The following is a 15,902-nucleotide window of genomic DNA, read 5'->3' on the forward strand; positions in this document are numbered from 1 at the left end:
ATAAAATTTATCAAAAGTTCAAAATAGTTGAGTAGGTACCTAAGGGAAATAATTTAAAATTAACCATAATACATTAGTTAATTTTGAAGTGATTTAACACTTTTATTGATATTTTACCGAAACAAAAAAAAATCCTAAAATTTCAATTTATTGATATTTTAAAATTTTCAAGTAACCCTTGATAAATTTCAAATTTTAAGAAAAAATAAAGGGCATTCTGGGAACTTCTATGATAGTTGATTGAAAACCATTTCACACAAAATTCATTTCCCAGTTTCCACGAAGTCTTCCCGCTGACAAGTCCCGCCACCGATCATCAGAGAACGAAACCCTAATTCATGAAATAAACGAAAAACCCTAACTCTGGAACCCTATATTATACCCTCTCTGCAGTCGGTTGATTAGCTGTTCGATTCATTTTTCCTCATGGATCACCTCTGAACTTTTTGATCTGAGATTGTTTGTTGTATGCGCAGTGTTTTTGTGTATTTTCTGCGACAGATGGTTGATTTAGGGTTACGATCTATTATGGCTTAAATTATGGTGATATGAAGATTTAAGATCTGGATTTCGTTGATTTTATTCGGAAAGGTCGCCGTAATTTGATAATTGACGGGAAAAGATGCCGTTTCTGTTGTTTTTTGAGTTCAATTTCAGTCAGTTAAGGTTTTTCTCTATGACGTTATCAAAAGGTTAGGTTTCTTGACGCACAGAAGTTGACTATCTGGCAAAAATGCCAAGAAATTCCATTTATGTGGTAGTCTTTGTGATCTCCATCATTTCCAATGGTGCATCTGGCTCAACGAACAATACAAAGGTATTTATCAGTGATTCCATTTAATTCTTAGTAATTTACCAATTAATGTGTTTTTTTTAACCTGTCCATTGAAATAATTGATATACTCATACGTTTTTTTGCATAATCTGCAGACTGTTAATTTTAATTCAGCGGAGAATGGAACTGATTTAACCCAAGGCGGTGGAGAATCAATGGACAAACGGAAACTTGCACCCCCCGTTTCTCCTTCGCCTCCTTTGAAAGAAGATAATAGTTCAAAAATCAATCCAGATCCCAGTTTAAACCTGACCTCATCGATCTCCCCACATCAAAATTCGCCTGGCCCTCATGAAGTTGATCAGAGAAGCCCTATAACTGTGCCGGTGTCTAATAACTCATCTCAATCCAGCCCAATTGGACAAGGGAAGGGCAATGGAACCTTAGATGGGAGTAAGGGGAATAACACAACTGATAAGACTGATTCGGAAAGTCATCCTATGAAGACGCCTTCTGATAGCAAAGGGGAAATTGGAACCAATTCTCGACCACATACCTCTAGTGAACGCAAAGAGGCTTGCACTGGTGCATTGGATCATTGCATGGATAGCAAGAAATTAATTGCTTGCCTGAAACATGGGGGAAATGGTACATTTGAATATTTTGTGTTTGTTGATTTCTCTATATTCTATTTGTTATCTACTTATGAAAATCATTCATGCTATCGTCATATTTTATTTTATCATTTTTGTTCTTGTTTTCAATAAATAATAGCTATTTTAAATTATCCCTTTGGTTTTTTATGTGTTTTTCAACTTCATATGGATGATCTGTCTTTAAGTTTTTGAATCAGATTCCTGGCAACACAACAAGTTGTACTTGCTTGAAAGCTTGAAATTTGAAGAACTACTTGTAAAGTGATTTAGAAGACCACCGAGAAAATAGCTAGAGATGAATGACAAGAGGATAGAGAACAAGTAAACTCTACATACCATTTTTTTAGCTATGTATAATATGGGTTATAGGTGGGTTCTTTAAGCGTAGAAAAGTATGGGTGTTCCTTCTATTTCATCACCTCTATTCTGGTATGCAAAATCATTGGGCAGAGTTATTGGTTTAGTAATGATCAAGTTGCAAACCCTCAAGGTTTGGACCTTTATCTACGTCTTCCACGCTGTTATCTTTATATAACCAGTGGTGGTCTATAAGGCCGCAAGAAAGGAGGTGCAGGAGAAGGAGAAAAACCCATTGTTATTGTAGGTTCTCTGCATGAAGCAGTGAGTAGGGACAAGTCTTTCAACCCAATGTTTTTCTTTTTTTAAATTGGTAACTGAGTTTCATGAATTGCAAAACCAATGTGCATGCATATATATATTTTTTTCAAATATTCAGTCTACTTACATTACTCTACTCACACCATTCCTAATTATTAAAAAGATTGACTCTAAGCTCTTGCACCCCTTCGTGCGCCAAGGCATCTGCCTCTGCATTGGATTCTCTCGAAGCATGGACAAGAAATAGAAGTAGCCTTTCTGTAAGTGTCCTAATTTCTTCAAAATTTGACGTCCTATATTGAGATGCCATGGGGACACCGCCTGAAATTAATGATAACATTGTTAGAATCATATTCAACAATTGTATTTGTCCAATTATGTGTTACATTTCCATACTGGAGGGACCATGCCTCTACCTCATTTGCATCGCATATATGAAATGGCCCTGAGTAAGTTATCGAATTTCTTCCCTGGTGGTTCCTTTGTAGTCCCCACACTCCCACAGGGCGAGGTTGCCTGCTGCACTTCCTACTAAGTTCAGTTTGACTGATCCCACTGTTTCTATGAGCCTCCTTAACCCATTTAATTCTTGATCTCTGATGCCAGTTGGTCTCTTCAAACCTAAGACAGTAACAACTTTGTCCCCCATTCTTTTGATTCTTTCCTCTGCAGACAAAGTTTTCACCTTCTCTTTTAATACATCCACCTGCTCCAATATTCCATTGATTCTTAGCTGTAAATTATCAAAACATGACTTGTTCCAATCCTTTAGTTTATATTTCAGTAGTTGCAATTTCCTGCATAACTTGTAGCCTGGTTGCTGGTGTTCTTAATCGGATTAGCGGTTTTGACACACCCAGGAGGAGAGATTGCTTACAATACCTTTAGTGGTACATTACTTTCCATGAAGGTCTTGATCAACAGGTGTTAGAAAATAAACTTCTTAATTCTTATGAATTGGTTTGCAATAGATTAATGCAAAATAGTGAACTTAAAAACAACTTAATTGTAGGAGGGAGGGAGGCAGGGAGGGAGGGCTTGAGAAGCAGTATATGTGAACTTTTGCTCTGTGAGGGAGGAGGGAGTATATGTAAACCTTTGCTCCACAGAGATTATTTGGGTACATGGCTCTGATTGATTAGGCTACGAAAAGTGAACATTGGGGGTGGTGGTCTTGATTGAGCAACAACTTTACTTGGTCAGGAACCAGACATTATGGTGGAGATGGAGATTCACATGACCATTTATCGGCCTCTGTTAATAGAGTGAGGGAGGGAGAGATTGAGAAGCAGTTATGTAAATCTTTGCTCCACAGAGCTTATTTGGATATTTGGATCTGATTGATTGGGCTTCAAAAAGTCAATGTTGGGGGTGGTGGTCTTGATTGAGCAACAGCTTTACTTGGGCAGGGACCTTGACATCACGGGACTGGAAATTCACATGGCCATTTTTTGGCCTCTGTTAATAGAGGGACTAGTTTTCATATGGCTGGATTGCTTTGCGATGGCTTTCATGGCCTTTTTGGTCTATATGAGAACATATTAAAAGCCTTGTTTAAGGTTTGAGCTACTTTATGTATACTGGGGTTAACAAACCAGAAATAACCTTCAAAAGCATTGTCAGATTTTAGTCATCCATCTGTTATTTTTTTCCAAGGAATCTCAGATCTTGAACTTACGTAGTCAGCGGATATGTTCTCCTCTGTTTCCCATTTTTATTTATCTATTGAATTTATTTGGAAATTTCATGATAACTTTTATTTGGTGGTTGAGAAGATCTTTTTCTTTTGTTCTGGCACAGGATCAAGTGCAGCATTATATCTCGTGATCCTAAATGAAGGGGAGGAAGCCATAACTGTGAACATTACGTCCTTACCTTCGATTATACTGGAACCCTCAAAGATTCAACTTCCCAAGAATGAAAGCAGAAAGGTTTGTTTCTATATTCTTCCTGTATCCCTTGTACCTGTTGCACATCATTCTGGGGAAATCAGGAATAACAATCTGGTTTCGTTGAAATAAAAAGATGCCATGCGACACAGAAAAATTATTGTTTGAAACAAGAAGCAATGCTAGGTTTACCTCTTCAGAGTTCTGTTATATTATGATCCTTAGGATAACCATGAAGTACCAAGATCAAAGGGAGCATTTATTTTAGGAGAGATAACTCTAGCTCTTTGCACATGAAAGCATGCCATGAACTATGTTTCCTTACATAGATGAAGCTATCTTCATTATTGTCCTGAAATGAGGATAAGTTTCAGTAATTATCTGGTTTCCAGGGGAAACTATAAAGACCATTCAATTTACAGTCATGTTTTTTCTCATAAGGTAATGGGATTCTTACAAAAACCCATCAACAAGAAACATCAGATGCTAAGATTATAATTAATAAAAATTCTGTACAAGAAATTTTTCTTTATTTCTACCTCTCGACATAACAGCTGACTTGGCTTATTACCCTAGAATATAACCTCTCTGAAAAAATTCAGAAGCAACTTTACAATTTTGGTTTGAATTTCCTTAGGAATTTGCCTCAAGAAAAGGGGCATTATCTTTGGACAGAGAAAAAGAAAAAAGAAGTGCAATTTTTTAACTTCTTCCCTAAAGTCATATTGGTAAAAATGAGAAAAAGAAGAGGCTATTTGATTAGTATTTTGTGAATATTGAGATGTTTGTTATATCACTATTGTTTCTTAACCACTGGCTAATGACTAATCTCATGCTCTCTCTTTCATATTTATCACTAATCCTAAATCTCACCCTCTCTCTTTCACTTTATCACTAATTCTAACTTTCATCTTGCAGATAAAGGTACCAGTGAAGACTGGTGGCAACCAAAAAATAGTCCTCGATGCAGGTAGTGGTGACTGTACTCTCCATCTCCATTCAAACATACCCCCTAAATCAACAGAGTCTATTATTAATCCGTTCCCTGCTTATGCCACATTGACAACCACCCATCTGTATGGTGCATACTTTTTGTTTCTGCTCACTGTTATGGCTGGAGGCACTTGGATATTTTGTAAGTGTAGGAGAAGACGGCAGCATGGGGATGCTGGTGTTAGGTATCAGGAACTTGAGATGGGCCTACCAGAGTCTAGTCTTCCAGGTGATAACCGGAAACTCGACAATGATGGTATGGATGGATGGGATAGAGTGTGGGATGAAGTTTGGGAGGAGGAGACCTCGGAGGCCACACACAGTGTGGCTCCAAACGGAGTCTCAACTAAGGCCTTGGCCAGAGATGGTTGGGAGGATGATTGGGAAGATTAGAACGATTCTTTTTTCTCATTAGGACTGTAAAATTTAGAAGGAAGATATAGGGAAAGCATATAGGTTAATGATGGAGCACTTGTATGAGTAAGCGTGCGTGTGTACATGCCTGCAGATGAGTGACAGTGAAGAGGGAAGTCTTATTTTTTTTGGAAAAAGAAACAAGGTTTTTGTTGTCAATTTTGTGAAATTGGAGGTATTTGATTTAAGGTACTTTGGTTGGCTTTAACAAACTCGATAGTTCTCAAAGATCACAATTACATTGACTTAGTATGATATTATTTGTGAGAACTGATTAAAAAGAAGTTAGGTAATGTAGTTTGACAGGGTCACATTGAGTTGGCAGAATTTCATTGATTTTCCAAAGCCAAGCTGGCCAGCAACCATCTTGTTGTTTCAAACCAGACTGGTTTCCTTGCTGATCTGGCTGGTGTTATTGTTCTAATAATGCCCATAATATTTCTTGGTCACAAGAATGAATAAATTGTCTTTAAATTACGATCATTTTCCCTATTACAAGGGCAAAGGAATACTTGAGGGCCATTCTGGTCATATCTGGGAAGATGCTACTGTTTTTATTTTCTCTGTATTTAGTTCCTCTTTTCTTTATTTTAACTGTATACTAGAAAATGTAAGGGTATCATCAAAATCATGCAGTCTACTCGTTCAACCACTGTTTGTATGGTTTTTTGTAAATGGTTATTTTCTCAAAGTTTTATATCGCCCAAAATATATTATGAAAGGAAGGATTTCTTAAATCAAATGAACATTCTTTATTTACCAAAGAAATGTCGGAAGCCTTTATTTGGCTCAAAATTTAAAAATATCTTATTGATTAATTGTTAAAAGGATTTATGAACTATTCTATGAATGGGGTAACTAGTTTGGAACTTAATAATTTATTTTGGCATGCATAAAATTCGATAAAGTAATATGAAGCCCTTTTGGCTGGCATTGAGAAAGAACATATCGGAAAGATGTGGGTCTTTAGTTGGTATCCATAAATGCAATCTGTATTATTTATTTTTGTTTTCACGTTTTTTCAGTTTTTTTATTTTTAATGGAGAATGCATTTTTGCTAATTGTTATTGTTTCTTACAACCTTTGCGTCTTCTTTCCCGCATATTTTTTGTAATCTCTGTATCTGGATCTTTATGGGAAATGCCTATTTTTTCATATAATAAGTTAAATTATTTTGTTAATAATTTTCTTGGATTGATTTGTTGGAGTAAAACGTGATTATTGAATCTGACAAAGTCTTATTTTATAGTGTTTTGGAGTTTAGAGAAGATCAGATAAATAGTCTCAGATTAACTGGTGGTTTAGTTTTAGATAGAGTTTGATCCATCGATAGATTTTCTTGTTTAAGTAGTTGAGTTGTTATTAGTCAGCAGGGGCATTTTTTTAGTATGAGTTTTGTTCTCACATGAGCAAGGTTTTTGTTTGATAAATTTTTGGGGGTCTGAATGGTGGAAAGGTAGAAGATACTTCCATGGGTGCTCAAACGAAAGAAAAAGATTTATGTTATCTGCTTTATGATGTCATTGAGCTGTGTACTTAACCTTATTTATCTCCATAGGAATTTTGTAGTGCTCCTTGTATAGTTGAGAGTGAGTAAGATGGTACAACAAATGAGACATTCCGCTGAAGACTTCTTTGAGAGTTGAAACTGTTAGTGGATCACGTCATATATCTTTTTCCTTTTTTTCTTTACGCCATGCAAGCTGCGGTTTGTGCAGATCGGGTTGTATAGTGTAGAAGAAATTTGCATGAGGTGAGATAGACCTTGTGTGATGTAATATTTATTTAAATAAATATCACTGCTGCAATTATCTCTCTATCTTTCTATGTACATTTAGGCCTCTCTATTTATGCTTTATTTCACTCAAGGTGAGTTGGGAATTTGAAATTGCCATCTTTGTATTCTACACTTTCCCTTTCATTTCTTGGTGTTATTTTTTCTTTGGGGATATTTCATATATTCCAGATCATCACCCTTTGTACCTCCTGACGGACATGGTGATGATTTTCCTTTGCTCCCTGGTTTATTTTCTGCAATATGATCCAAATTAGAGTGGGGATATCCAATCTCCAAAGCTTGTTTAGGGCCTTCTTTTGGAATCATTAAATTAGGAGACTCTTTGTACACTTAAATTCACTATGGCTTGGTGTTAAGTTTCCACATAAATGCTCATCAAATCTCCCCAACAAAGGCACATGTTATAAAGAGATATCCACAATCTTTGATCTTGGTCTTACTTAGGAGGCACCCATTGCACCCATGAGAACCCCATTATTGCATTCTATGGACTGTTGTAGCCTTTTCTAATCGGCTATCCATGTGAATCACAAGGCCCTAGGGTGTTTTTGGTTATCACACATGGTCTTTTAGTGTTTTGTTTTTGGCCCTGTGCCTGCTGATAAGTTTATGGCCATTTTTATTTGACTTTCCCTTGATCATTACGCTCTTATGATAATCTATCTCTATCCCCTTCTCTGGCGGTATGAAACCATTTCTATTGTGACTGACTCTCCATGAATTCATATCCCAAAACTGGGAGATGACTAGGGATTTTCCAGGCACCATATCCTTATAACTTTATTCATAAACATCTCAAGTAAAGACCCCTCGTTTCGCCCAGTATTAAACTAAAACTCAATATCAGAACCAGCACTTATGAGCCATTGGCTGTATTTGTCTATTACTTACGTTTCATGTATTCCTTCCAAGAATTCAATATCAGTTTTCCCCAAAGATAGTTCCGTCCTATTGATTTTGTGCACATGGATTGGCTTTTGCTAGCAGATTCCCATCCAAGTTCAGCTAATAGGGAAATGTTGAAGTCCTTGATTCTCTAGATACCAAGTCTACCTTCACTTTTGAGTTTGCAAATGGATCTCCATTTTACAAGGTTTGGGTGGTTCTTGGTTTTGGTTCTTTCACCAATGGAAGTCCCTTCGGAGTATATCTAGTATGTGATCGTGTAAGATGAAGCATCAATGATTTGGGATTAGGGAGGCCAAGAGGTGGCCAAGCTGTGTCTCCTTGGGTTATGGAAGTATTTCAAGTTTCCATCTTTTAGATTAGGAGATTGTGTTCTAAAGGATGGGGTGGCAAAGTCTAGGCATGAGTCTACCTTGGAATAGTGGGCACACCTAGATATGTGGATGGTAGATCCGATAGGTTGAATTTTTAGAATTGACTATTCAGTTTTTCACTTTTTCTCGAAGTTGATGGAATTGAAAAGTAATGAATTTGGTTTTATGGAGATTTTCTAAAGACTAGTGTAGGATTGGACACTTAAAAAGGAATGTTTAAGAGATTGACATTATTGTGTGTGTTCTCCCTACTTATGATAAGAAGACACTGGCATAGAGAAAGTGGGAAGGTTTACTTTCAACTCTAGGAAGGATCAATCCATATCCAAATCTAGCTTTTGATACTTGGCAATGTCAACTTCGATCATTGGAGCATTCGTAGTCCGTATGAAGGTCTTTTTCCGGGTACCAAGAGGTCATAATTCATGTACCAAAAGGTTTTGGATGGAATTCGGCAAACTTTGCTACATAGAACCCTGTAAGTGATTCTTACTGAGAGAAAATAGAATGACAGCCTAAATGTTCCTTTTTCGATCATCTTATGTATGGGACTCTCTTTAGAACGTCAGTGTGGGTTTGTATCAATAAATTTTGAGAATGCAAAAAAAAAGGAAAAAAAGGTTTTAAGACTGCAAGCACTGTGAAGGCAATGAGCTATTACAAATCGATTGAAATCGAAAGCCATTTTAAATTTCTCTTGAATCCCTTATGTTCAAATGCGAATTGTTGAAGATCCTGCCACTGCTAAGGAAAATTTGAGCATTTTTGACACTGAAATTCCAGATTATGGTCCAATGGCAACAGAAAAGTCTTTGGCATCAGTGCATGTCCATGAGCTAGGAGCAAGTGGAAGGATGGATAACTGAATAGAGAAACATAATTTAAAGTCAGCTTCTGTGTGAGTGAGAAGTCATGTCCTAAAATTTGGAATATACAAAGAAGAATATTTGTCTATGTTTTAGAAGCATAATTTTCATCCAAAAAGAAAAGAGGTACTGCTCCAGAGTAGAAGGTAATGACGAGGAAGATTGAGAAATCTGTTGTCAAACTTCAAATCAAAGATATTTTAAATCTCACAATCTTGTGCATGTTATGAAAGGAATTGCAAGGCTGCAAGAATTCTCGTCTCAATATAGTATGTGATCTTTAATTGGCATATCAATCCAAGGATCAAGTCAGTCTTGCCAATGAAGGAGAGAAGGAAAAATGGACCATCTATTGATACATCGCTTGATGATCTATAATGTTTATTGGGTCATTGACATCACTTATGGTTAGAAGTATATGAGTTAGTGATTTACAATTTTTCATATGGAAAAATATATGCCACTTTTGGATAAGCAAGAGTTTTCCATGCCTGGGCGATAGAAATCATCAATCCTTTGGAATAGTGAAAGTAACTTAGTTACTTAGGGACAACATTTCGAAGACCAAGAGTGGCACATCACCATGGTAGATGGTGTGAGGAGTTTATGGTAAAGGTTTTCATTACAAAAGTAGATTATTTTCTTTTTGGGTAAATCAGTGGATATTTAGGGCCCATACCTGTTTCTTATTAAAAGATCCATATGTTCCCATGCGATAGTCACGAAGTCTTGACGGTATCGGGCTGGAACGACCTGTTTGTCTTGAAAATCTTTTTGGTTAAATCAGTGGGGATTTAGGGCCCCTACCTGTTTCTTATTAAAAACGAAGTAGAAAAAACACAAAGCACATCATTTTACGACCCTTTCCATGGGGTTGTTAGCTACATCATATGAAAAAGACTTAGAAAATCCAGGGTGATCAAGATCTCCACACGGTAGCCTCTGATAATGTGACTGCTCTCTTTTGGCCGAGTAGTTGGCCATGATGTTTGCCCCCCAGTAAGTATGTGAGATCTCCCAATGACGAGCAAAGGAAGAGAGTTTGTAGGTGCTGTTAGCAGCAGTAATGTGCAACTTCTATGGTGCTTTCGAATTGCCTCACATTGGGTGGTGCAGAAGTAGATCATTTTGTTTAAATTGCAAAAGACAAGCCTTGGATATGCATCTTTGCTTTGGGAATCTTAACTTGGTAGTTTACAGACGATTGCTACAAAAATTATGGTGGGGGTTAACCTCTGATGGATCATGTATATAGGATTTGTGAAAGTTTGCCTATGGGAAGCCATATAACTAAGGATTCCAAGTTGGCAATTTGTTGCGAGTTTCAAGGTCCCTTCAGCCCGTACCTTCAAATGTATGCAGTCTGATTATTACCCTATTTCCTGGCAATAATGAGGGCGTTTTGCTGATAGAATAATAATGAGGACATAATGATCTTTCCAGGATATTTGGGTAAATTTTATAAATCGAAAAAAGATTTTTGAAAATTGTAAGTAATTAAGGCACATATTGAGAACCAAAATGGTTTTGGCATAAAAAGTTGAAGGGCCAATGGAGTTGTTGGTATCTTTTGAATTACTTTTATAATTCCTGGAAGGAACAAGTATGGGCTTAGAGCTTCCTGAATGCCTAACCATAGTTGCTGAAAAAATAATGGGACAATCATGGAAATGATGAGAATTATGTTTCAAGATGTGTTTGAAACTCACTGAGTTGACTCAGGTTTTGCCCTAAACCACTTGTCTCAGCCACCTAGCAAAAATCTCAGTTAGTTTGATCCAATCTTACCATCTTCTCTTAATTTGGACTCAGTCACGTCTTACTGAGACTCGGCCAAGTGCCCTTGATAAGTCTTGTCTTGGGACCAGCCTGAATCCCCAGCCTAGTATGAGTCTAAAAACATTACTTTTTAATGTTTTTAAGTAATAGTATCTCAAACAATTTTTTGGTTGATTATATTATTGGTGTTTTCATTTGCTGAATAGTCATCCTACTGAAAGTATTTATGCTGTAACAATAGAAGAAGTTATGAGAACATAGGATTTTAGAAAATAGGTATGACCATGGTTATTAGTATTCACAAGGATCTTATATTATAAGATCATTTACCTTCGTTACAAGAAGGTCACGGTCAAACCTAGCCATCAAGTGTGAAATCAGGCAACTAGGGATGTGTCATAACCCAACCGTCTGATTTCACATCAAAGGGCCAAGGATGATTGTGACCTTCTTCTTCTAAAGGTAAACAATTTGTATTTGTATACTTTTTCATATGTATGTACGTATATATGGAAGAAGAAAGAGAAGCTTTTCCTGTTGGACCAGACCTAAACTTAGTGTAATAGCTTGTGCTCATCGTAGTTGATTGAAGAGAGAATTTGGACAAGGACCGGAAGTATATTCTTGTTTTTTATAGTGCACACTTCCAAAGGGATTAAAGCTGAAGGTTCCAGTAATGTTGACTTTGGTAGAGTTGTTTTTCTTGCAAGGACGATGCATGAGATTGGAATATCAAATAAGGAAAGGGGTCTTCAAACAAAATCCAAGAAAATTAAGAGTTACCGTTCCCCAACTTCAGAATTCCCAAGGAGATCAGAATGTGCTAGTAAACCATCTACTCACAAAAATTCTTGAGGTAACCTAGTGATGATGGTTATCTTATAAATTTTCTCACTTTGCAAGATGTGGAGATTGGGACCCTGTTTTTTGAGGTGGCAACTCACGATCAGTGTTACATGGATACAAACATGAGTGTTGTATCTGGTACGTGTGGAAAATATCTGGTGTTCCCGCATAAAAACCTAGTACGTCAAGACATGTCTGTAAGAGTACTATTCGACTAGAATAAGATTTCTATTATATATAATATAATTGTCCTTCCATTTCACATAAAATGAGCTGACAGAGCAGTGAATTTGGAACTGTTTTAGTGTACCATTGTTATCATGTGTTGAAATGTGTCCACATGTCCACGTGTAGATTCAAGACATGAAGTCCCTACTAACATGTCTAGGTAACATTGGTTAAAATGGAAAGAGGATGGATAAGGAGATGAAATCCATAGAGAAGAATGATACGAGGGAGCTCATCACTAGTGTTACCTTGACACATCAGTTGGGTTTTCGTATCATGTGTTGACACATGGACACATGTCAGTACTTGGCGACACTGCATTCAGTATTAAAAAGTCGTAAGTGTTCCCAAAGGGGCATGAACTTGTAAGCACTTGTGTCGGAGTCTAAAATTCACCATTCTACCAGCTCATTTTATATGTAATAGAAGGAAAACTTATGTTATACTTAATAAAATCTTGTTCTCACATTTGAAATAGTACTTGTACGGACGTTTCTTGACAATCTAGGTTCTTAAGTTAGAGCACTAGACATTTTAGACACATACTAGATACGACACTTATGTTGGGATCCATGTAACACTGCTCAATATTCTCTCTACGGGTTGTTAGGGTGACCAATGTTGCATGAGTATCTAAATACAATGTAGCAGCAATAGCACATGCAACAACCAGGTATGTATTGGTTTAAAGTTTTTGCTTGTATTGCTAGAAGTGAAACAATCTAGATTGGTGACTGTATTAATTACCAAATTATAAAAGGTGCTCATAAATTCCACTTTTGTTAATGTTTACCTTAAAGAGGAAGCTTACATAAGCAACCAGCAAGCTATGTTATGGCGATGCGTATAGTGGTGGACAAGGGCTTCAACCATAGTCTTAGACCTTGGATATGGATATATACACTTTCAAGAAATGCTTTTGTATGAATGTCCATATCAGCAAACTTTATTTGTCAACAGTAATGGCTGAGTTTAGATATTGGTTGCCTGTCGAGATGATTACATGATATTTATTGATTCCTTGCATGTTTAGTGACTTTAAGAAGATGCTTGTATGCTTGTATGCTTGACCTGACTGATACGGTGCTGATGTTTTGTTTCTTTCTAACTGAAGTGTCACGTACTGAAAATAACAAATTTATATGCCGTAGGAATTATAGTAGGATATTTTAAAAAGATTTGACATGAATGAGTGCAAGGCACTGAATGCTTCTATACAGATTGTTTCGGCAAAGGGAGATAAAAGTAATACTGAAGATCCTAAGTTTTTCGAAAGCTTTGTAGGATATTTGAGGGCACAAGGATATATAGTTTTTGGAGTGGTTGATTGCTGGGCACATGACAACATATAATCGTTCTCATGCCCAGGCTGCCAAAAGGAAGGCCGAAATTTGACTATAAAGTCCTAAACACTCTATTATAATTTCTATAGTATGGGCGTATGTCCATGATCAGCCTCAATGATGGATGGTGCAGATGAACGTTCCCTCTGCCTGATAAGCAATAGTGGACTTAAAGACTGGGGAACTGTTAATTTCCACTGCCCTTTTTGGATGGAGAGTTGACATGAGCCCCTATGTATACTATAGAAATACTGCATAGATTATTCTTTACTTTAGATGGTGCTTTTGATTATGGTTTCCATCTAAAGATGGAGAGAAAATGCGAACAAAGAGAGAAACCAAAACAACTATTGATTGAAATGGAACATAAAGCTTATATGCCAAGCTTCAATGGCTATCTCGAGTTTAACTAGGGATAATAAAGCATAAACTGAAACAAACTACTTGCATCCCTTCAATATAATCTAGTTATAGACCATATCTATCCCAACTCTAATACAAACGAAAGAAACTCCCAAAAGACATTCTGCCACTTGACACAAGAAAGACAATTCTGCCCCAATACTTGCACAGGAACTTCTTAAGATGATTTGAGGCCTTTAGAGGCATTTTTTTGGCGAATCCGGCTGGCAAATCTGCAAAGTGGATTTTGCATATATAGGGCTCTGTGATTCCTTCAGAACTAGAGGTCGTAATAGGAAATCAGATATACAGGGTAAAGGTATGGCCTCTGGAAAATGCTATTCTCAAATCTACCGCATCAGCCTCTCTTGTTTAGAGAGGACTTGCCCGCAAGCTGCAGACTTCCACAATGCTTCAACATTGATCCTCTTCAAATCCTCTTTTGAAATCCATGAGTTCTCTGATTCGGGCTTGTCTTTTACTGGACCAAGCACTGACCATACAACCCATGCCGGGTGGTGATTATCCAGATGTCTAGAAGATTGCCTCGATAGGCTGCTTAGGCAACTGGGCCTCCCAATTTGAAGCCTTTGTACCTTTAGATTCTCCATGGTACTCATATAGGTGGGAAGTTGATTGGAAATATGCCAACCCCTCTGGAAGCTTGGCGGTGTATGCTTATTCTCTAGATCACTCAACAGGGTCCAATCTTCATATATATATGAGCTTTTGATAGGTGCCGCTTGGAGAACACTATTGCCGCAGATACACCATGACCAAATCAACTTCATTAAACTCCTCTTATAGGTTCTGGTCGCCATTATCTTTGTACTTTGCATGGCTCTCCTTTAGCTTTTTTTGTACTTGCTTATGGACCTTTTAGAGATGCTCTGCGAGTGCCTCTGCATCATCATTGGTTTGCTTGCTCTTGGGAAGAGGAACCAAATCTAGGACTTTTTTTTGTTGCTGCTGGTACACGATCTCAAGTGGGGACCTCCTAGAGGATTTATTGATGGTGCTGTTGTAAATGAATTCAGCCTGAGGAAGGATCTGATTCCATTGATTAGTTTGTGACCTGCAAGGCTCCTTAGCAAGCTCGCCAGATTTCGATTTTTAATCTCCATTTATCCATTGGTCTGTTGGTGGTAGATGGTAGTGTAGTAGAGCTTGATGCCTAACTTCTTCCATAGGATGTGCTGGAATTGACTCGCAAAACATGCGCCCTGAATAGAGGTGATCAGTCTTGGGGACTCCCTGAAATCTGACCATCTCCATGAGAAATAAATCGGCCGTATGTGTGGCATTGAGGGTGTTATTGTAAGAGATGAAGTGCACCATTTCAAGAAATGATCCACCACAATGAATATGAATCCCAGCCTCTGGAAGCGTGAGGAAGTCCCACCACGAAGTCCATACTGATATTAGGCGAGGGAGTGTACAAGCCAGTATTCTGTTATCGACCCCTAGCTAATTGGCTGGTCCTTCACCTCTCTACGAACCGGTTGACATCTTTCATTAGGCACCTGCTTCTTTCCATTAACCGGTTGACATCTTGCATAAGTCAGGGCCATCAATGCTTATCTTCCATGTATGCAATCAACTTATCTAGTCTGAAATGTCATCTAAGGCCTCTGCTTTGCAACGTGGTGATGATCTTGATACAGAGAGACCCTTTTGGGATGAATAATTAACTTCCTTGAAAAGGAAGCCATCCCGCAACACAAAGTTAGAAGAAGAAAAAAAAATTTCCCTGCTTACATTGATTAATGTTTATGAAAATAAGATGATCTAGGCATTCAAGAATCTCAAAGCCTCATGATATGAGAATAAAATGAACTCCCTTTGTGTGAGATAATGTTGCCAATGATGCAGAGCCTGCACAATAGCATAAAGCTCCATATGATACATAGAATACCAAACCTTGGGATCGTTTAACTAGTCATTGTAGAAGGCTACTGGCTTGCCCTTCTAGGAAAGAACGACCTTAAACCCACATGTGATGCGTTGCAATCCAT

At 37.5% G+C, this 15,902-nt stretch overlaps 1 protein-coding gene across 1 annotated transcript; it reads left to right on the top strand.

Annotated features, from left to right (window-relative positions):
- Positions 1-209: 209 nt before the first annotated feature.
- Positions 210-5,557, top strand: LOC18432319 (uncharacterized). The gene is made up of 4 exons (XM_006842428.4): positions 210-817; positions 931-1,423; positions 3,850-3,980; positions 4,857-5,557. Exons 1-4 carry the CDS (start codon positions 734-736, stop codon positions 5,322-5,324), a joined length of 1,176 nt encoding a protein of 391 aa, XP_006842491.1. The 5' UTR covers positions 210-733; the 3' UTR covers positions 5,325-5,557.
- The last annotated feature ends 10,345 nt before the right edge of the window (positions 5,558-15,902 follow it).

The sequence above is a fragment of the Amborella trichopoda genome, chromosome 8 (genome assembly GCF_054954075.1).
Source record: "Amborella trichopoda isolate Santa Cruz 75 chromosome 8, AtrichopodaSantaCruz75HAP2 v2.0, whole genome shotgun sequence".
NCBI classification, from domain to species: Eukaryota; Viridiplantae; Streptophyta; class Magnoliopsida; order Amborellales; family Amborellaceae; genus Amborella; species Amborella trichopoda.

Bases quoted from the DNA above. Each gene is read 5' to 3' on its own strand.
- LOC18432319 (XM_006842428.4), top strand. From the start codon at position 734: ATGCCAAGAAATTCCATTTATGTGGTAGTCTTTGTGATCTCCATCATT. The intron at 818-930 runs GTATTTATCAGT...CATAATCTGCAG, and splicing joins GCTCAACGAACAATACAAAG to ACTGTTAATTTTAATTCAGC. The intron at 1,424-3,849 runs GTACATTTGAAT...GTTCTGGCACAG, and splicing joins CCTGAAACATGGGGGAAATG to GATCAAGTGCAGCATTATAT.